This window comes from Paraphaeosphaeria sporulosa, assembly GCF_001642045.1.
Source record: "Paraphaeosphaeria sporulosa strain AP3s5-JAC2a unplaced genomic scaffold CC84scaffold_3, whole genome shotgun sequence".
Lineage (NCBI taxonomy): Eukaryota > Fungi > Ascomycota > Dothideomycetes > Pleosporales > Didymosphaeriaceae > Paraphaeosphaeria > Paraphaeosphaeria sporulosa.
In genome coordinates this window covers 73,731-94,769 of record NW_017253362.1, presented here as the reverse complement: position 1 = coordinate 94,769, position 21,039 = coordinate 73,731, and the positions used below count along the sequence as shown (strand labels likewise).

General features: G+C 52.6%; 8 protein-coding genes across 8 annotated transcripts; 4 read left to right on the top strand and 4 right to left on the bottom strand.

Annotated features, from left to right (window-relative positions):
- Positions 1–50: 50 nt before the first annotated feature.
- CC84DRAFT_520760 (DUF125-domain-containing protein) lies at positions 51–1,069 on the bottom strand. Its single transcript, XM_018186606.1, has 3 exons — positions 951–1,069; positions 509–892; positions 51–449 (listed from the first exon to the last, which is right to left on the bottom strand). Exons 1-3 carry the CDS (start codon positions 963–965, stop codon positions 114–116), a joined length of 735 nt encoding a protein of 244 aa, XP_018038187.1. The 5' UTR covers positions 966–1,069; the 3' UTR covers positions 51–113.
- Positions 1,070–1,359: 290 nt separating this feature from the next.
- CC84DRAFT_1161893 (uncharacterized protein) lies at positions 1,360–2,095 on the top strand. The gene is made up of 2 exons (XM_018177853.1): positions 1,360–1,658; positions 1,708–2,095. Exons 1-2 carry the CDS (start codon positions 1,514–1,516, stop codon positions 1,854–1,856), a joined length of 294 nt encoding a protein of 97 aa, XP_018038186.1. The 5' UTR covers positions 1,360–1,513; the 3' UTR covers positions 1,857–2,095.
- A 1,270-nt stretch (positions 2,096–3,365) lies between these two features.
- Positions 3,366–3,788, top strand: CC84DRAFT_1173418 (uncharacterized protein; the record flags this gene model as incomplete). The annotated part of the gene is made up of 1 exon (XM_018180035.1): positions 3,366–3,788. One exon carries the CDS (start codon positions 3,366–3,368, stop codon positions 3,786–3,788), a length of 423 nt encoding a protein of 140 aa, XP_018038185.1.
- Positions 3,789–5,366: 1,578 nt separating this feature from the next.
- Positions 5,367–9,392, bottom strand: CC84DRAFT_1113899 (uncharacterized protein). Its single transcript, XM_018175376.1, has 4 exons — positions 9,277–9,392; positions 8,362–9,164; positions 7,782–8,295; positions 5,367–7,734 (listed from the first exon to the last, which is right to left on the bottom strand). Exons 2-4 carry the CDS (start codon positions 9,123–9,125, stop codon positions 5,560–5,562), a joined length of 3,453 nt encoding a protein of 1,150 aa, XP_018038184.1. The 5' UTR covers positions 9,126–9,164; positions 9,277–9,392; the 3' UTR covers positions 5,367–5,559.
- Positions 9,393–9,980: 588 nt separating this feature from the next.
- Positions 9,981–11,120, top strand: CC84DRAFT_1214386 (uncharacterized protein; the record flags this gene model as incomplete). Its single annotated transcript, XM_018182628.1, has 3 exons — positions 9,981–10,012; positions 10,500–10,578; positions 10,632–11,120. The coding sequence occupies 3 exons, from the start codon at positions 9,981–9,983 to the stop codon at positions 11,118–11,120; spliced, it is 600 nt and encodes a 199-aa protein (XP_018038183.1).
- A 481-nt stretch (positions 11,121–11,601) lies between these two features.
- CC84DRAFT_1140126 (uncharacterized protein) lies at positions 11,602–12,505 on the bottom strand. The gene is made up of 2 exons (XM_018176273.1): positions 12,263–12,505; positions 11,602–12,156 (listed from the first exon to the last, which is right to left on the bottom strand). Exons 1-2 carry the CDS (start codon positions 12,456–12,458, stop codon positions 11,750–11,752), a joined length of 603 nt encoding a protein of 200 aa, XP_018038182.1. The 5' UTR covers positions 12,459–12,505; the 3' UTR covers positions 11,602–11,749.
- A 6,324-nt stretch (positions 12,506–18,829) lies between these two features.
- CC84DRAFT_520680 (uncharacterized protein) lies at positions 18,830–19,320 on the top strand. Its single transcript, XM_018186605.1, has one exon. It carries the CDS (start codon positions 18,968–18,970, stop codon positions 19,214–19,216), a length of 249 nt encoding a protein of 82 aa, XP_018038181.1. The 5' UTR covers positions 18,830–18,967; the 3' UTR covers positions 19,217–19,320.
- Positions 19,321–19,700: 380 nt separating this feature from the next.
- On the bottom strand, positions 19,701–20,773 carry CC84DRAFT_1161888 (uncharacterized protein). Its single transcript, XM_018177852.1, has 3 exons — positions 20,741–20,773; positions 20,290–20,673; positions 19,701–20,234 (listed from the first exon to the last, which is right to left on the bottom strand). The coding sequence occupies exons 2-3, from the start codon at positions 20,562–20,564 to the stop codon at positions 20,051–20,053; spliced, it is 459 nt and encodes a 152-aa protein (XP_018038180.1). The 5' UTR covers positions 20,565–20,673; positions 20,741–20,773; the 3' UTR covers positions 19,701–20,050.
- Between the last annotated feature and the right edge of the window lie 266 nt (positions 20,774–21,039).

Genomic DNA, 21,039 nt, shown 5'->3' with positions numbered 1-21,039 from the left:
AATTTGGAGTCCCATCCTGTCTTGCTGTGTCAACATGTCTCGACTTTATATTAACCTTGAGCCCAAATGAAGTATAGGCATCGTCCCGTACCTATCATTTATCATGGAAAAAGTTATGGATGCACTGGCCGGATCTGATTAAACCCTCTGACAATCCCATAGCTCGTGGCCGATGCCAAGACTCCAATCGCCAACGTCTGCATCGAACTAATGCAAGCGTCATGCCTGGTACAACCCGTGACGATAGCTTTGACGTATCCGAAAATGACAAGAATCACGACTGTAACTCCGATAGAAGTAAACAACGCATAGTTGACGTCTTTGTACGCAAAGTACGGAATCATCGGCACGAGTCCACCGAGGAAGTACGACACGCCCATGCAGAGAGCTTCAACCCACCGTCTCGAAGTTGTGGGCCTCGCGAGCTTGAGCTCGAAATCCATCATGAACTATGTGCGCCTTAGTGTCTGAAGCCGGGAACGAGGATAAAAAAAAAGAGACGCTATACCTTCACCCACATCCCCTTATCCTTCATTAACCCTTCCACAACCGGCTTGATACACTCCCTCCCCAGCCCATACTCCTTCAACATCAACTCATAAATCTCTGCCTCCTCCATCTCCGGACAGGTCTCCACCTCCTCCCACTCCCGCGCCTCTTCAACGCGGTAGTGCTTGTCTTCGGTGGCGGCAGCGAGATACGCGCCTAAGCCCATGGAGATGGCACCAGCGAAGAGCTCGGCGAGACCGCCAAGGATGACGAGGTTGAGGGAGCCGACGGAGGAGAGGCCCGCAGTGAGAGCGAAGGGGACAGTGAGGCCGTCTGCGAAGCCAATAATGATCGGGCCAAGAAGGGCGCTGTGGGAGGAGTGACGCTCGGCGTGCGGTAGGGACTGGTGTCGAGGAAGTTAGCGAGGTGATGGGTGGTTTTGAGGCTGCCTTGAGACGTACAGGCTCGATGTCCATGTTGTGTTGTGCAGAGGTTGGCGTTATGTTTCTTGGGTGAGAAATTAGCTGCCGGCAATATGGAGTATGGTAACGTCCTGGTATGTAAAGTTGATGGTTGTTAGATGTTGTGAGCAAATGGGATGATATTTATATGCCCTGAAGGCCGGCCTAGCTGGGCCAATTCTTGCTTTGGCGATGTGTTGGTGCCACAAAACGCTAGATGGCGGCCGCACCGTGAGAAGTCCCATCTGATTACAATGGGTATACATCTGATTAACACCAGCCAATAATCTCCACTGTGTTTTTCAGCAACCTAAACATGACATGTTACGCGTAAGTGTGGTGCGAGTGGCAAATTTGTGGGCTAGGCTCGTAGCTCTGGCTATGCTAGCGGCAGGGTCCTTTTCATCAAATACCTCTTTGGTCAAGGCTGTGTAGTATGATCACAGCATGCTTTAATTATGCGCAGACTGGATGTATAAATACTTGCCGCCCCGCTGCACCAACAGGGTCCATCTTCACCTTCAAGTGTTCCTCCCGACGCCATTCAACGTACTCCAACGGTTATGTGTCGCAACAGCAAATCCTCTTCTGGCCAGTCCCGCTTCGGACGTTTCTGGTTCCGCAGTTCACAGAGCGACATAAGCACAGCGTCGTCGCCTCGTAGCTTTGATCAAGATTCCACGTCGACTTTCTCCAGTCCTACGTTGGGTACCATATCTCCCCCCAGATCTTCCAGTCACGGTTCTAACACCAGCAGTCAATCAAAGCGCGGGCAGCATCAGGAGCGCCTCGAATGCGAGTAGCTCGTCTTCCGTACGGATTGATGAACGAGAAGAAGTGCGCGCTACAGAGGAGGTCGTCGCGCAATGGCTAGCGTCACGGCGGCAAAGAGACCAGCCGGCGTAGTAATCCTCTTGTAGCCATGGAAATGGATCTCGGCTCGGTTACAGTATGGCGTCACTTAGAAGGTTCGCACGATTGATAGATGGAGTTTCTTGAGGATGAGTGGAGGGTCGCAATATTGGGTACGACCGGCGGATTAATTATTTGGGAATCTAGCTTCAAGAATGGAATCAGTAGATTTTGTTGAAGGCAATCCAATTGTATAGGTATAGAGATCCATTGCGAAGTAGGTTCAAACTTAACACAGATGTATTCTTTCATTGCCGAAATCAAGTGTCGTTGCTCCTAAGCAAACGTCGCTGTCATCGTGAATGAGTTAATCGAGCCGACGGCGGTTCTGCATCCGGAACGAGCCGGAATCGAAACCAGTGACGAAGCTTTTTGGTAAAGTTGCTTGTCTTGGGTTGTTTGCTTGAATAATTAGACGACCTAAAAGCTTGAACCTACTAACCTGGATTTAAGTTTAAGGCTGAGCTTGATCAGTTATGTGGGTTCTTCCATAAACTTTCGCGATCTATGACGTCTTGAAAGATCTCTTGTTGTTGCGAGCGATTTGTTGGCAACTACCTACTGCCAAACACGTATTAGCGCGCTGTGCCACTGGTATAGAGATGTGGCGAATGCCTCTATCGACCAATCACAATCTAGCTATTTCTAAGCTGATGACCCCAATGCACATTGTGTACTGTACCCGAAGTCGGTTTAACCTTCAGTCACTTCACAATCGATCTGCACAGCACTTGTCAATGATTCATAACCTTTTTTTTTTTTTTTTAAAAATGTTACCAGAGGAAGTCCATATTATTTCCCCGTATAATCTGACCACGAGCTGAGCCTGCACAGCTCGCCTTCGTCTGTGGCTAAAAGATCACCTTATATTGACGTACATAGTGCCTCGACATATCGACAGGTGGTTCTTGCGCTTTGCACTTTAATGGTCCCGCCATATAGAGTCTTGGCTGGAGAAGTGGACAAGCAGTAGTTGGCTCTTCCTATTCCGGCGATTCTTCCACTCGTTTCCCCGATCAGTCCTTGCCATTCCGCAATGACGTAGCATTGCAAACCATTTAGGTATCCCCTCTTTCCTTTAAACCTCTATGGACATTGGTAAATTACAGTCCATCAGAAATAGCAAAAGCTATGTTTGCCCCTTCAGATGGCGTCTTTCTTTTCTACTACAGCTACTATAGCACGCAATTACGGCTTGAAGACCTATCATTTGCTAAATCGGGTAATAGATATAGAGCTCATCAAACCAGTTTGCTGTATGGCGCTGGTGCAGTGGAGAGGGCGTCACAATATCTTATATTGCATTCGAATTTAGCCGCCACTAAACTGCATCGCCAGAGAGCGAGATTCCACATGCGCTCCCCATCTGGATCTGCACGGACTACGAGGAGGCGAGTCTGAAGCCTGGAAGGGCCGTGAGGACCACCTTATTGCGAGAGAGGCGCGAAAACAGCAATCCTCACCAGTCAGCATCGCTGCGCACATTTAGAAAGATAAACACCGATGCACACGTCGTTACCGCTCCTCGCGCTCTTACCGGTAGCCGCCGCATCGATCTGGGGGACATGTACGCCGCAGACCACACAGACACCGCCGGTCAGCACGAGGACATATCCCACGACCCTGACCGAGATCCACTCGTGTATCCTGAACTTCTCCGCAGTTGTGCCGCCGTTCTTCGACAGAACGCAATTCTCCAACCTCGACCAGACACTGACGACGCTGGCGCCGTTTCCTCGCGCGCCGACTTCAATTCCATGGACCCATGCTGTCACTGTGGAGGGGGTTCTCAGTCGAACGGAATGGGTCGGTGGAGGGCTGGTGCAGACGTTTGTGTCGAGCGTGACGGATGTTGAGACGGTTGTTCTAGACACGAGTATGGCCTTGGAGGCAGAGGCTACGCCGGTGGATTTGGAGGCTCATTGACGGCTGATTGTTCACATTGTAGATTTGTGGTCCTCCCTAGTACTTGACTTCCAAACGATATTTGCGTATCGAGTCCTTAGTACCGGCGCTCTAGCGCTCTGTATTGCGTCGCCACGCGCATGAGCAGGCCAGTTTTTCGCGCGTCCCCGCTCAATGGTCCTTGCGATCGCGCATGGACATGGTCGAACAAGCTGAGAAACATCATTATAGACTTAAAGAGCCGATGCTCCCCAGGTATGCATCGTAAGCGGTTCCTCAGGGGAACTTGAAATCCGGATATCCATGAACACACTATGGCCTTCACCCGTCGGATAGCGAGGTTTTCAGTCGTAAGTCCTAAAGGAGCTCGACATTATTTTCAGCTTAACCCCCTCAGTCGTGTAGAACATGTTCATCTTCTCCTGGATCGGCTTCCTTGATTTGAGAATGTGGGACATGGTTGATACACCGAGCAAAAGCGCGTAGGAAGAAGACCTCCAGACTCCTACAACTTAGTGCTGTCGCCGCCGATCAAGAACTGTCATTTGCCTACAACACGTATCTTCATACTGTCGCGTGCGATGATCTCGTTAATAATCTAGATAATTTTGAATGCGATATTACTAGTTCCATCCCACTAACGTCAACCACTAGCTCCCCGTCATAGTCTGGACAGCGTAAAATTAGATAAGATTAGTGTTCTTTTCAGGCTGCTCTGGTTAATTCAACCTATCGACTTGTACCTGTTACGACTCATCTTTATCATGGGGCAGAAAAGGGACGAGAATCTCTTTAAACCAATAGATTCTTAAGTATACGTGACCACTGCACATTTAGTGGCCTCCGTAAACGTAGCAGCATCAATTCAAGTTTTGTCAGTCTTACACGTAATATTCTGCTTATTCCAATACGTAATAATGTAGTCATCTAGTATCTCATCCTGACCCGGATCTTTGTTGAGCTTCGCCCAAACCCTTCGCTCATCCGCACTCCAGACATTACAATCGTACTTAAACCATTGATCTGCGGCGCGCTTTGCTCTCTGGTGTTCAGTATTTGGGCCATGCTCTTGTCAGGCGCTGTGACCATCGGTTTAATTGCTACCTCTTTGTAGCCACCCCGCCACAGTGCCAAAGTAACAAAGTGGCGTGTCAGAGTGGTAACTTGCTTGGTGTGTAGAGCGGCGTAGCGCGGCCTTCTATTTACTACACCAGCCGCACCTGCCTTTTCAACGCGACCTGCCACGGCGGAGAGAAGTCACACCTACTTCCAGTTTGGGTTGTCTCCTTACCTTGTGTCGTCATAAATCGTATTCCAGTGCTCTAGAAGCTTACTTAAGACTCTCAGTGTTTTGAATGCAAGCGGCGTGCTTGGGCTTCGGATACTCGTTATGCGGACCACATTTTCGTGCGCCGCTGGCCCAATGGCTGTTGTAGCAAACAGCGGAAGTGAAGTGTCAACGTAATTGATTGTGTTTTGTAGGTAAGGTCTAGTGCGCTCCTTCCTAATGTTACGTCAGAGGTACCTACCACTTCAGAGTGCAAGTCACCACAACACACATCACGCATAAAATCATGACAAGAGGATTAATCTTCTTTTGGGCCAAGCAGTCCGGTCAAAGCCTAGGACGCTCGTACTTGTGAGTAGACCAACTACGCAATAGCCCATCATCGATATCCAGCAAGTAAGCCCTGTCCTGTTCTGTCCTGTTCCTTGACAACAAACCATGTCCAAGTTCCATCCAACTAGAAAGGGGATATTGAAATTGACGCGAGAAAAGAAGAGAAGCGAGTTAGAAGCCTTGCGGCCCGAGCCCCGGAAACGGCCTGCCGGCGCCGAAGCCCCCGCCCACCGGCACGCTGTGCGAGGGGATGGGGCTGCCGATCTCGCCGAGCGTGGGCGGCGGTATGGCACTGGCGTCGACATACTTGATGTGGCTGAGGTGTCCGGGCGGCGATTCCTTGTACTCAAGGGATCCGCCGCCGTTATTGTGGTCGCCGATGATGTCGCATGCCTCTTTGATTTCCTGCATGCCTACGGACGGCTCGTTCGGACCCCGCGCGGATTCGATGTGGCTCTGGACCTCCTGCGCGTCCATGTAACCGTCGGCGCCGGGCTGTCGCATGGAGAGCATCTTGCAAGTCGAACATACTATGCGTCGAAGCCAGACAAGTCGCTGCTCACCCGGTCCGCGTTGTTCGTGTGGTCGCTGTGCTGACATCATGGGAAACGGGTTGCTGAAGAGGTTCGACGTCGGCGAGGTACCCCAGCCTGCACCTGGCATCGGGAAAGGCATACCGCCCATCGGCGGGGTTCCCCAGACACTGGCATTATTCGAGCCTGCAAATGGCCCGGGTATGTCGGGTCGCGGTGGGCCTGGTATATCGACGAATCCGAAACCAAGTGGCGCTCCTCGCAGCGAGCCATGTCCAGGCTGAGTGCTCCTCCTGCGCGCCGCGGTGGGATTGAACTCATCGAGATCAAGGTCTTCTGCATCATCCAACAGCGCTTTGCTCCCTAGATGGTTTGCGAGCTCGTCCACGTCGCGGCCCATGCCATCATCGTGAGGCTTAGTGCTGGATGGCCGCTGGATAGGCGCTGGCCGCTGGATGGGGTGTGCTCCTGGTGGACCGACAGGGCTGTCTGCGTCCTGCTTCCCAAACGACCCTGAAGTCTGCCGAGAGTGGGAGGGCATCCCCATACCGAAGCCGGGAGGATGCGTCGGGGTGGGGAAACCTTGCATCGGTCCAAAACCGGGTGGCGGTCCATCCATAGGAAATCCTCGGCCCATTGACATAGGGTTTGGTGCGTGCATGCCTGGAGGCGGGAAACCCCGGAAAGGCTGCGCAACAGGTTGAGGCGGGAACATTGGCATGTTCCGACCGGGGCCTATCATGCCGGGCATCTGACCGGGGAAACCATTCAGACCAGGCGGCATGGTCCCCATTCCCATACCTGGGGGTATAGGCATCCCAGGCGGTGGGCCTATCGGTGGCATAGGCGATGTGGGTTGCGTTGGAGGTGCTTGGTTAGGCTGTTGTGAGGTTGGAGGTTTGGTGAGAATCGACTTGGGAACAATAGGAACCTGCGCTTGTGACGTAGGCGACATTGATTTGCTCGAGGGCTTCGGAGACGATCCATGCGAGCCCTGTTGCGAACTTTGACGTGGTCTGCTCGGTGTGGGGGCTTTTGGCACGGCCGGTGTTACGTGGGGCGAAGGCATTCCCGTCGAAGAAGTTTGCTTCAGCAACTGAGGTGGCAGAGCCACAGTAACAGGTTGTGAGTTCTTCTTCGCCGGCACAGTGGCATGCTGAGAAGCGGTATGCTCGTCTTTCCGTGCCCGTTCCTTTTCGGCTTTAGCTTTCGCATCGCGATCTCGGCGGTCCTTTTCGTCCTGGGCCTTCTTCTCCTTGACCTCCTTTTCCTTCGCTTCACGCTCTTCACGCTCCTTCCGCTTGGCTTCCTCTCGAGCTTTCTTCTCCTGCTGCTTATGCTCCCGCGCCTTTCGTTCAGCCTCCTGTTGCCGGTCGCGTTCCTCTTGTTGCCGCCTGAGTCGCTCGGCTTCTTTGCGCTGCTTCTCTTCCTCTTGTGCTTTCCGCTCGGCTTCCTTCTTCTTCCTTTGCTCCTCCCGCTTCTTCCGCTGTTCTTCCTGTCGCTTCTCTTCTGCTGCCTTCAGCTCGGCCTCCTTTGCCGCTTGCTCAGCTTCCTTGCGCGCCTTTTCTTCCAGCTTCTGCTGCTTCTGCTTCTCTTTTTTCTCCTTCTTTTTCGCAGCTTCCTTGGCTTTCTTGGCGTCCTTGAGCTCTTGTTGCTGGTTTTCCTCCAAGAGTTCCTGCAACAGTTGTTCCTGGCGTTCCTTTGCCACCTTTTCTCGGTAGGCCTGGAGAACCCTCTGCTCGAACATTCGCGCGGCAAATATTTGGAACATGCGTCTTCCCTCCTCCATTCGCTGCTCCTCGGTCATCGTGTCCTGATATCGATTAGCAACAAACATCACGGCGCGCCGTCTGTACGCACTTCTTCGTCGTCCTCGTCGTCCTCGTAGTCCCCGTCCTCGTACCCTTCCTCATCTTCCTCCTCGTCATCGAAGTCGTCTTCTTCCGGGGGTGGGTTGTGGTGCGAGTTGTGGGGGCCTCCTCGGTACATGGACGGATGAGCTTGGTACTGTGCCTCTTCCTCCCGCTGCATTCTCCGCTCCGCGAGCTGCTCCATCATCTCGATGAACTTCTTCCCGTCGTTCTTCAGCAGGTCGTCGGCCACGGTTAGGATTCCGCCTGGAGAATGCATCAGTCTCTCCCGCAACAGCGACATGACAGATGCAATACCTTTTACTTGTAGACTATTGCCGAACCGGAGAAAATCCGCAGTTTCAGGCGGTGGTAAGCTCCGCTCCTCCTCGCTGTAGTCTTCCTCGGATGATATCTCACTATTCGAGTAGTCTTGGTCTCCCTCCTCTTCATCACCTGAATACTCGTCGGGATCGCTGTAGTGGCCCGGTGGGGCGTGGGTGGGCATGATGGGGCGAGGGGCCCTGGACGCAAAACCGTAATTAGCATGAGAGAACAGGGTACCGGCGGATGTGCGGTGGGTCGCATACTGCTCGAGTTCCTCGTAGTATGCATCATACAGCACCTCTAGCTCCTCCTCGATTGCCGTCCGTTTCCGTCCGCAGACGGTGCAGCTGCACGAGTGCTTCTGCTGCTCCTTCATCTTGCGCAGGACGGCTTCCTTTTCGATCTTGACCAGCGACTTGCGCTCGTCCTCGCCGAGGGACAGCCAGAACTCGCGGATGCGCTCCCGCTCCTCTTGGGTCGTGGTGTTCCATATGCGGCTGTTCGCGTTGGTGTTGGGCTTGCGCGCGTGGGGATTCGATCGTAACGGGGGGTTGTGGTACGCGGGCTGTGGCGGGGGCGGCGCTTTTGATTTCTTCTTCGCTTTTTTGCCCACGCTGCCGGGCGGCGGCCGCGAGGCGTACGCAGGCTCGTAGTGGCCATTGGTGGGGTATCCCTGCTCGTCGTAGTAGCCGTCGTCGGCCTCGTCCGAGTAGAAGTCGCCCTCGTCGTCGTGCGGGGTGCCGTCGTCGAGCTCGGCTTCGTAGTCGACGTCTGCGTACTGCGGCGCCTGCTGGTGGGCGGGCGGCGCGTGGGGGTGCTGGGCGGGCTGCAGGGCAGGCTGCGGCATGCCGTTCTTCACGGGGCCTGCGGGCTGCTTCTGCGACTCGGCCGCCTTCTTCGCGGCTTCCTTCTCCCGCCGCTTCTGCTTCTTGCGATTCACGGCGGTGGGCTGTGGCGCATGGGTGGCTGCGGCGCCGTTGGAGGATGCCGTCGTCGGCGCGGCGGCCGTCCGCGTGCCTTGGGCCATGGGCGCGGCGGAGGAGAGGACGGGGTCGGGGCGGGCGGGCTGGCAAAATCAGCAGCTGTTGGGAAGGGAGCATGCGGCAGCGGCAGCGCGAGCCGTGGCAAGCCAGGTCGGCGGCTTGGGCAGTCCCCCGCTCTGGCGGTGCAGTACTCACTTCGCGGGCCGGTGCAAGCGAAGGTCGTCGAGCGAGCGGGCGGTCGGAAGAATGGCCAGCGGACCCGTCTCTCGGGCCGGTGCGCGTCGCGGGGTGCTCGCTGCGGTGGTTCGAGATATTGGAGGTCGGGCGTTGCGAAGTTGCCCACGACGCGTTAGCTAGCACCGCCAAGCCCCAGGTTGCGCTTGCAGTCCCAGCCGGTTCGGTTCTCAGCCTCCACGTCTCCCGGTGCTGCGCCTTAACCTCTTCGACACGGCTGCACCATTCGCTCCCAGGGTTTCGTCCGCTAGTTCCAGTCTGCCCGTGCGTGAGCGACCCTTAAACGCGCCTTTCGGCACCTCAGTGACGCTGCCCATCCTGCCCTGCGCCGCCGCATCCCCTCTCCTCTGACCTCCCCATCGCACCTGCCTCCACGCCGCCGTCAGTCGCTCGCTCCTTGCCGCGCCGAGTGTAACCATCCACGCCCTGTCTCGCCGTCCCACGTCCGGCCCCTCGTCTGCTGCCCCGTCGCCGCTCGCTACCGCGTGCCCACGCCGACCAGGGCCGCCGTCGACAGGTGCTTGCGACGCAGCAGCTCCCTTCGCGGAACGCGACCTCTTCGCTGAGAGCGCGCATCGTCCACATCGCACACCGCCGCCGGCCGAATCAGCGCCCGCAATCCTCGCTGCATACCCTCGATTCAGGCAGCACGCCTGTTGGAGACCATGGCCCAGAATGGAGAGCCTGTCATGCGCAGGTACGTACGCGTCTCTCGCTTTCTCACTGCATCCATGACCGCCGCCCTCAAGCCTGCGCTCCCCCATCCTTCGCTCGTTCTCGTCTACTCCGTTCGACGTCCCCACCTCGGCCTCCCACCCGCTCCAACACATCTTCCATTACTCGCGCAAACCATACTATTACATTTCACACGCGACCTTTCCCCATTGCGTCGTGGGACATCGCCGGCAGCATTTATTGGACGTTGCAGTAGGCCTGCGACGTGCGCGATAACCTGCATTGGCGTACCCGATCCGACACCCTCCATTTCCAAAAATAGCACCACGACTAGCCACCCATGTCAACCCTCCACCCCAGCTTGTCGATTTTGACTTCATGCGATATAAGTTTTATCGGATGAGCCGTTTTCTCCTATCACTTCTCGGTTGCACCGCGACGGGTTTTCCCTGTTTGACATATCGACTATCGAAACATCGGGACATTAGCTAATCAAAGTAAAATCACAGGAAGCTTGTTATTATCGGAGACGGAGCGTGCGGCAAAACCTCTCTCCTGAGCGTCTTCACCCTTGGTTACTTTCCTACAGTGGGTCTCGCGATCGGCAACGTCACATCCATCAGCTGCTAACTGCCCTTCAGCGTTACGTCCCGACCGTCTTTGAAAACTACGTCACCGACTGCAGAGTAGACGGCAAGTCCGTCCAGCTCGCATTATGGGATACCGCAGGACAAGAAGACTACGAACGCTTACGGCCGCTCGCATATAGCAAAGCGCACGTCATCCTAATAGGCTTCAGCGTCGACTCGCCCGATTCCCTGGAGAACGTCAAGCACAAGTGGGCCGAGGAGGCGCGGGAGCGCTGCCCCGGCGTGCCCATCATATTAGTCGGACTCAAGAAAGATCTGCGCGAGGACCCGCTCGCGCAGGAGGAGATGCGCAAGAAGAGTCTCAAGTTCACCACCACCAAGGCTGGCTCCGACATGAAGGAGGTCATTGGCGCGCGCAAGTACCTCGAGTGCTCGTCGCTGACGGGCGACGGCGTCGACGACGTGTTCGAGGCAGCGACCCGCGCAGCGCTTCTTTCCACGGATAAGAAAGAGAACGGCGGCTGCTGCGTCATCATGTGAGCTGACGGCATGTGCAGTGCGCGTCTATTCATCCATCCATCCATCCATTGTTTGCATTGAGCGGAGTTCTCACGGCGCATCATCCATTCTTGCTTCCTTTATTTTTTTTTCTTCGTGCAGCTCTGTTTCCCTGCGTTGAAATCTTGAATTGCTAAGCGGTCAACGGCATAGCCTTTTCCCTTTTCTAATCTCGTCCTCGCTTTTTGTCTTGCAAGGTATAGCAAAAGTCGGGGGACGGACTTGCTTCTGGTTCTAATGGATATATTTGGGGGAATTTTGCCGCTTTTGCTTTGGTGGCGGGGGACCGAAAGGATGGGAAAGTACGATAGTATACTGATAGTGATTTATGTCCGTGGACGTACCCCACTGGTGCGTCTGCGGTTGATGGTGGTGGTCACCGTGCACATTTGTTCATTTTGCTTGAGTTCTGGCGTACGGGCGATATATGGGACACGGTTGCACGTGAGGGATACACCGGATTGTGTGATGCATGCATGCTCTAACCAGGAGTATAGTACAACAGATGCCGCCAGCACTGTACGACGGAATTCCGCCCTTCCAAGAATATCCTCAGCAACAAGGTATCATACACGTCTCCCTTCCTCTCCTCATCTCCCACGCGCACCCTTCTAATCCCTGGTCCAGGCATGATTCCACCCCTCCCTGCTCGGGAAATCCACCTGCGCCCGCGCATACTCCACCGGCACACTCCCCCACACGCCCCTTTTCAGCATTGCCGCACGATACAAGCGCCCCACCTCCTTGCCGCCACTCCCAATCGTACCCGGGTCCGCGCCCTGTCCTCCAGCCTCGGCTTCCGACACGAGATTCCCGTTGGCATCCATGAGCCGGAGGTGCTCACACGCGGATTTCATGGCCTGAAATTGGCGCTCGAGGTCGCGCTCCTCGGCCCAGCGGCGCCGCCGCAGGAAGAGGAGCCAGGCGCGGTGGATGGTCCAGTGGCGGAGGGCGCGGAGGCGAGAGAAGTGGAGCGGGCGCGGGGTCAGCGGGTGCGAGAGGTGGTAGCGGATGGCGGCTGGTGTTCACGTGTTAGTAATTGTACACAGTTGAAGTTGAGTTGAGTTGGATCGGCAGCGAAGCTGGGCTGAAGGTGCTTCAGATTCTGGATGTGGGCGACGTACTGATTCGCGGATCTGTGGTCGGCCCCTTGCCCTTCTTGCGCTTCATCATGCGGGAGGTTGATGAGAACGGGGAGGTTGTTGCAGGTGAGGTTCGCCCTTGTTGTATTGTACCGGCGTTTGGTCTGAGGGCGTTCGCGATGGGGTATTTTGTGGCATTGTTGGGTCGGAGGACCGGCCGGAAGGCGGAGAGGTTCATCGTGCGTGGGCTGTGTGGGTGCTGTTGTTGTGGAATGGAGTTGCGGTTGGCGTTTGGAAATTCGCGATCGGTGCCAAGGATGGCGGTCGGGGGTGCGGGTTCACGTGACTCGCGGCTAAAGTGAATTGGGATGGCGCGACGCTAACGTCGAACCTCGCCTTCGATGCTATGGGATGAAGATGGTAGCATGTTTCAAAGACATGTCAATCAACTGCACTAAGTAGATAATTCTCTTTATACTCTTAAAAGTGATACTCTTGCAACACAACATGTTGTTGGGAAGTAGTTTGAATTCTCACTGATGCTCTGCAAAAGACTCCCCTCTCACCACCGAGAATACTTACCATTAAGTACCAGGAATGCCTTATCGCCTTTTCTACTAGCTCCACCAACGCACCAATTAGACCTGAGAATATCAATCTTCTCGACGTCGCGGACTGGGAACGGTCATGGATCTCATCGACATGGCGCACGACAAAAGCACAACACCGGCAAAAGAATGCTGCTGGGGTCATCGAACGATGGATATCTTCACCAAATAGGACGCTATGCCGAAATGACCTCGGCTGATTTGATGCGAAAAGCTACGGGTTCGTTCACTCGCGGATCCCATGATGTACTGAACATCACAGGTGGAGATAACAACCAACACATCCTCCTGCAAACACGCAGCTCTTCCCGATGACACTAAAACTCGTCTACTAACCCTTGGCATCGGAAACAGCATGGTCTTTGGTGAATGTAAGATACTGCTCCTAACGGACAACCTCATCTTTGCGGCAGTTGCAACGAGGTGTACTTAAACATCCACAAACCTCGCTCGCCCAGGGTACCGTGAGATCCAACAAAGGGGCACTTGAAAACGTCATAATCTCAGGATGTTTACACTCAATTCGTAATTTAATTCGTAACTATCACGACTGGCTTGTTAGCTTACGACCACATTAGATTCCTTAGAACGCGGAAGAACACACCTCGCTGAATCATCTACGTCTCCGTTTTTAACAAGGTTGATCAATCATTTTCAGTGCAATTGATTCAGCCGTAGCTTACTGCATATAGCATCAACCTGCTTGGTTGAAGAATGAACTGTGAACCCGCATTGGGCTTTCAAAGTTCGTGCCACGACGCATGCCTTCAGGCGAGCGCCCGCAGCCAATGCTACATAATCACGTCTCCATGCACCACCCATTCACGCAATCATCACCTACGGCTGACTGCGAGTAGCTCAGTTCCAACGAACCTTATTAGATTCAGCGTGGCCAACGAACAGTACGTTCCCTCCGAACAATCGATCCGAACGGCATTTTTTGGTGTTTTGACTCCAACGAACGTACAGGCATGTTGACACGTACAGAACACCGAACGAACGCATTTTTGGAGCCATACGTTCGGCTGTTCGATACCATGTTCGGTGGATTTTGTTGACGACCACCTTCTCACAGGCAAGAAGGCACACAAGCGGCAGAAACGTACGTCGCAGCTCGACGAGTATTTCGACAGCCTCTACGACGATAGATTGACGATCTCCGCGTCGCCGGACATGTACAAATTGATGCAGGATTCACACCGCTGGTGGGTTGACGTCGGCCAAAAATGCTACCCGATATATACGAACGTTCAGCCGAACGTTCGCTGTACGGTTCGAATCAGCTGTTGTTCGTGTCGCTTTGAACGTACGAACGTTTGTATACAAATCAAACGAACGAACAAGGACCTTGTTCGGTGTTTGTTCTGTTCGTTGGCCACGCTGATTAGATTCCAACAGCTTCTGAGGCTCCTCTTGACCACGTGCGATAATCAGACTAGGCAACATCGTTTGCAATCCGGCTCGCCTAGCTGAACTCGTTCGGGAACAACGTGGCTGTTATCGAAGTCGAATTCTATGTCGCAAACCCTTACCTCGGGCAGATCGACCCGAAACTTGCCGTCGTTGAGTCATATGCCTCCACTTCCACTCTTTCCTATCGATTCATATGTACGATAAAAGAAGTACACGCATCGGTTTGTGCAATGGCTGGCCGAGACTGGCACGTGTATCGGACAAGTCGATCATGTCTTCGTCGTATCACTCATTACAGATGTATCGCGTCTACCCCGCTCCGCAAAACTCAACAGCGGTAGGTCGAAAGGCAAAGCTGGATAGTGGTGAAGTCTGTAGCCCCAATGCCCACCACCGAAACCCCTTCTCTCGCCGTACGCACTCCGTTCGTTCAAGTAAGAATTGGGAACGCATCCGTTCTGCGGGAGTCGAGGTTCCTGCATGAATACTTTCACTTCTGAATGATGTCATCAGCTTACGGAAAGCTTGAGCAGTCTTTTATAAGGCACAAGGAGATCCCGCTAGCGACGGAGTGAAGAAAGCCAACCGTACCCATTAGTACCCCATTGATATACTGGAGGACCTTCATTATTTGCAGAACTGCTTTACGCGAAGCGTAGAGCAGATCACGCCTCTTATTGGATACTGCCTGTAACACTAGTTACTGATTTTGGCAAATGTTTTTGAGCACTAGGACCTAGAGGAGACAGTCGACGATCAAGACAAAACGAATACCCCAAGTCTGGAACCCGCAAAGGAATAGAAGAAAGTACAGAATTACGTCATGAAGTCAATTTAAAAACACATCGCGTTCGCCATCGTTCGCCATTCACTCCTTTCAGTGGGACTGCATAGAGGTGCGATTGGCCATCCTCCGAAGCTAGCGTGAGTACAAGCAGCGCCGTGTCACAAACACAGTGGCTGTGACTTTCATGAATTCTGGTATTTATGTAGGCTATATTGAATTGCTGTATACTCTCAGTAATACACTTGACTAATCGCAACACACACAACAGGTATACCGTCGGCTAAATCAGACATTCCTCAACGAATTCCCCGAATTTACAAGCCATATTAATTCATCTATTTGCGGTCTACATCCACATATCTTCACCGGCAATGGCGAGAACACATTTATGGCGAAACTCCATGTCTACAACTACGCGCTTCATCAAAAACTAGTCGCCAAGTATCCAGATCTCGATATAATTAACGCTGTAGGCGAGAAAGCCATGTTCATTTTGGCACGCGACCAGCTGCCACTCAAGAATGCATCAAACATTAGGGGCTGTTCGTGGGCAACAGCCTGTCAGAAGTCACGGGTATCGCTTACTTCACACGGGAGATCGACTAAGACGAGAAGATTTTGTTCAAGAAACCTTCTCAAGCCTACACGAAAGCGGCGCTATCTGAGGTACTTCGCGAAAGCCGTCAATATCGGCGAGGAACCGAACCTCACAAGGGAGGGAGAGTAATTTGGCAAGCTACAACAAGCCTACACGGACCCTGTCGCGTTGTTCGAGTTGCGAGTCACCTCTGAGCCAGACTGGAATGACGACTCTGCCAAAAAGAATGAGGAAACCGTACTGACGCACATGAGATATCTGTAGAGCTTTAAATAGGCTTTGTTACAGGGCGCGTTCTCCTTGGTATTCCAGGTGCAAGGGCTCATGATTGGGTGACGGTCATTTCTTCAGCAAGGTCAATACTCTATCCAGCGTGGTCTGGGTCGCCAGGATCCCGACTCGGATGAAGACAACAATTATCCGCATCGAGAGCTCAGCCTCTTCCTGATGATTAAGGGTCTTGCGGGCTCCCGAAAAGAGATCACTAACGCGGCCTGGGAGACGAGGCATGCAATGATCCAATTGAGTGAGGAGTGAACCAAGGCCCAGCAACGGTTCAGTATAGACAAACAAGGGCCCGCCAATCGAGTCGGATGAAGCGCTGAACAAAGCGACTATACGAGTTGTCAACAGCTCCGAAGAGGAGCATGTCACTGCTATCGCCCGGATTCAGAGGGATGGACCAGCTGACTGCGTCGAACCTAACCGAAATTTCCAGGGCTCATGGTGCGGTTGAGATGGAAGATCCATGGAAGCTTCTGTTGTTATTGTCTTGTGACACAAGAAGTGGAGTACATATAAAGCATGGTCTTTAGCTGAAGAGTGGATTAGATGCTTGGGTGAAGGTATAGCGCGCGATGTGAATTACTATCGTGTGCTACTGTGTTCCTGTTGCAAAGGTACCCTTCTACTTTCGTAAGCAACCTGTTTCTACCAGCTCGTTAATAGTCAGACATAATGATTGATTGGCTGCGCTCTTTGATGTATTTCTTAGACTACAGTTCAAGATACAGTGCATCAAATCCACCACTACCAGTTTATTTCATCTGCCAAGGTACCATCCTCCTCTTCCACCCATCAATCGAAACGATCAGCCCACAGCTCTTTTGCCATCCACCTAATCCCTATTGACCGGCCAAAAGCTCTTCCAACCGGGATAAGTAATCCAGCATCCATGCTTCGCTAGCATGACCCCGACCATCTGGACCGAGCAATCTTCGCCGTAAAAGCCTGACACACCGCCCTGGATGACCTTGCCGCTGCCGCGGATAAGAACATTTTGGCAGCCGGTTGTGTTGAGCACGACTTTCGTGCCAGTGCAGTCTTCGCTGTCGGGGTAGAGCTCGACGACGGGGCTGAGAGCGGTGGTGGTGGAGGCGAGGAAGAGGAGGAAAGTGGGGATGAAGGTGGTGGCGCGCATGATTGGTTGCGACTGGTTGTGAGTTGGCGCGTTGTAAGGAAGAGAACGAATTGATCGAGTGGTAAAGTTCTGGAGGAGAAGGCTTACGGTTGAGCGATGTGATCGAGCCGCATTGCAAGGTAAAACAGCATTTTATGGTCATTGTCGCACGAAAGATACCATGGATTCCAGCGTTCGGCACTTCGACCTGTTTCCTGAAAGGGGAGGTACATGGCGTCGAATTCAAGGATTGTGGGTAGAGAATTGCACCAGGGTTCAGGGTTTTTGACATGGGGAAATCACAGGTGTTGATAAGGTTCGTGAAGGCTGTGAGAAAAACCCATCCTCGACAATAGAAGGTTCTGCAATCGTCAGCAATGGCATGCAGTCGCAAACACGATATAATCATGATTTTGGCTCACGAAATGGCAGGCCAGGGGAGATTGCAGGCGGGAAGCGACGGACTTCATTATTTGCAACGCGTCCGAAGGAGGATAGCTGTCGCGCGAGTAAGGGACTGCCCCAGGGATTCGATGCGCGAAGAACCGCGTTGTCCGTCCGTTCCATTGCGCCCCTGAAAGCAAAATAATTATTAGAGGCGCATCTTTATATTAGCTTCGTAACTTTAGAGAGGATGTTTATTTGTGGCGCCAGAGATGGCTTCCTTTGGATGGAGCTCGCATGATCATATTAATCACAGACCGTCTTACATTTTCTCGACACTATTGCTCGTAGCACAGGTACTAAAACCTTCGTAGCTTTGAGCCTACGCAAAAGGAACCTGGCGTATCTGGGTATTCCCCCTACCCCGACAGTGGAAGGAGTTCCGTGCGACACTAGGCCTAATCAGTCAATCCCTAACCCTAATCTTTCAATCTTCAGGTCAGTTCAGAGTAAAGACCACGTTTTGTCCGAGCTTAGCATTCACTACACTAGTTTGCCTGTCGTCTAATGCGGCAGGTGCGCTCGACTCTAGCTTCTACCCGATCAGCTATAAGAAATACAAGAAGGATACCGAGTACATTGGGAGATGGCTAGCAGAGACTTCGGATCGATACGGTTATGAAGGTAAAATAATCAAAAGCCACGACTCAAAGGTGCTGCGAGGAGGGGGCCTATTAATGCTACTCAAAAACTCGTCAAGCCTTAGGGAATCGTGCCTATGGCGAAGACCATAGCCCGGAATCTGCCCAAGGGAGGAATATTGCGAGCATTGAGTCAATTCTTTACCCGCGCTCCCCGAGCTCGCGAAAAGGCCACGGTATTCTTCTCCACTCGCGAAGACTGTTCTACGCAGGGAAGCAATGAGAGACACAGACATTTTACTCCTATCCTGAGAACTGCCTTTGTTGTTTTGAAACCCAAGACGACGAAGCCCACCCGACCAAAAAGAATGAGTGTTGCGCCAAAGCAGATTGTACTATTGCATTGAGCAACATATGCGAGATCTTAGCGGTCAACGATAGACATGCGGAAGATCCAGAGGTCAACAAGGTTACAGCCCTGAAGAAGAAAGCTTGCCTTCTGTCCTCAGTGCTGAGATTCAAAAGAGCGGCAATGAGATAGAAGACGAGTTTTTTCTCTCGCAATTATCTCATTGATTGCTAATATCCAAGAGATTTGTGACTTGCGCAAGATGATTGGGGCTGAATTGTGGGTGGCTCAACAAATCATGTCAATGCTGCACTCATTACTAATATTGCTATCGACCTGCTTCGATATGCCTAGTGGAAAATTCGACTTGCTACTTCGACGGTCGAAGAAGTATCTTAAGGGCACCTTTCCTATGGACGCACCGCTGGCGCTCCTCTTTCACGGCTATCATCCGTACACCCATCTTATGCCTGAGGCAGGATTTATAGATCCAAGTGACCGGCAAATCATTACGGATTACTTCTGGCACGCTCATTGGTGACTGTGGCTGGTCTTCCCTGGACTGGAAATGTACCCGAATCGTGTCAACAACGACGAGCGCAAGAAAATAAACGGGTTTCCAAGAGGTATGGAAGACTTACTTAGAGAACTAGAATTAGTCCACAGTGACACCATGTGGACTCTCAGTTTGATCATGAATTTTCGCCATTATAGCATACACGACCGATACAGAGATACTATGGACGAGGTTATGCGTGGTATGTCCACTATATTCAAGCAGAACAAGTTTCATATCCAGACCACGGACTGCACTTAGCTTCTTCTCGATGCGCAAGATTTCATGGGAACCAAATAGACACGAGCAACATACAGATACTCGTCGTTTATGATAGATGGAAAGATCAAATCACACAACGATCATTGTAAGATCTTGTGCGATGTAGTGAAGCGGCCCGTGGACCTGGCGATAGTTATTGTAATGGTCGTAATGTGAATGGGTACTGTGGGGTCTCACTATTTGATCGATGAGGGCGATTTTCGTGGTACTTCGTAAGAAATCGTGCCCATTACCAGATCTCTTCGCTAGGATGGCCCGACAAGATAAGGGAATGGACTTCACACTTCAACGACTTGAGGAGCCGATGGTGATGGAAGATAATTGCTGCGAGTATTTTGACATTATTGCCACAAACCATCAGGGGTCGTCTCCTTGATTATAATCCTGTTGTTCAGGGGCACCATACGTCGCCGCCCGATTATGTTGCCCTCAGCTTCCAAATTCCCCTAGATTGGAATATGCACTTCATTTGTAAGACTCGAAACGCCTCTTTTCCGGAACCACGCCAAAAACTCTAAGAGAGACACACCATGGGTTTCAGTTGTCCATTGGCGAATCAGCCATCACTAAGCGACCGAAAAGGATAAATATTTGGACCCATGACCGACACAACATACTAACAGCGCACTAATTATTCAGCTCGAATAATTCCGCAAGTGCTGTTTCCTCTCAACCCTAACCCTAATGCAAATGTCTGATTTCACAAGAAATCCGGTATTACATTACACCAAAATGCTGAACCAGGGTATCGATAATTTCACACGCCACCGGTCGAATCTGGACATCATGAATAACATCACTATGTTTAGCCGCCTACAACGCAATCGCTATAATAGCAATCAAGGTAGCTACTGCGCCGTGGACATAAACGCCTATGTCAATTGGTCTCGCCGCGCTGCCCTTCATCGCGTCCTCGACGGTGTCTTCGAGGAACTCCAACCTAGCTTCATCTTCTTTTTTGAGGTATTGTTGTAGATCGCTAGGCATGGCTGTGTACCTACGGAGGTGTTAGCGCGCTGATTCATAAAAGTCGCTCAATCCAGATCACCCACCAACTCGGAGTTGCTGTATATTGGACGACAGTGCTCAGATCTGTAAGGGCGGCGGGCACGCCTTTGTGCGTCTTTTGAAACTCGACCAGCTGCGAGTAAGCAGAGCTCCAGGCAGGTTGGGCTGTGATGGACGCCTGGTAGGATGACATGGCTTGCAGTACGTCTTTCGTCACTTGGTCGTATTGGGCCTGATCCGTGACAGTGAATAAAATCGATGTTTCTCCAATCGCAATAGCGGGCTCTGCCACTGCCACTCCAAGGGAGGCGAACGCCATGTGGAGAATAGTAGTAAGTCGCATTTTACGCACGTCTAGCAAAGCGCTTTATTAGAACGGATGGAAATAGACCTTGTCGGTCTTGATCTGGAAGGAGAAATATCTCAACCTGAAGACGGCCACTCTTGTCAGGTCTCATATATATATGCCGACTCGCGAAGTTTGGACATGCTTACACGCCTCCAAGCCTTTAGGCATCCAGAAATCCTGCGGCCGTACGGCGTACACAAACGAGCCGACTCCACTTCCTATTCTCAGGTCCACTATTTCTCGTATCGTGACAATGCCAAGGTCGCGTCGTACGACACCTCCAAATTCGACTTCGCTCGGACCTCCAAAAGGTCCGCGCACGGCCCTCATCCTTTCAGTTACAGGTCTCAGGGACCTTGGCATCGGCCAATGTTCATTGAGAACCTCCCTCTGTGTGGGCCTGACGCCCAGCAATACCAACACAGAACGAGCGCGGCCCGGCCTA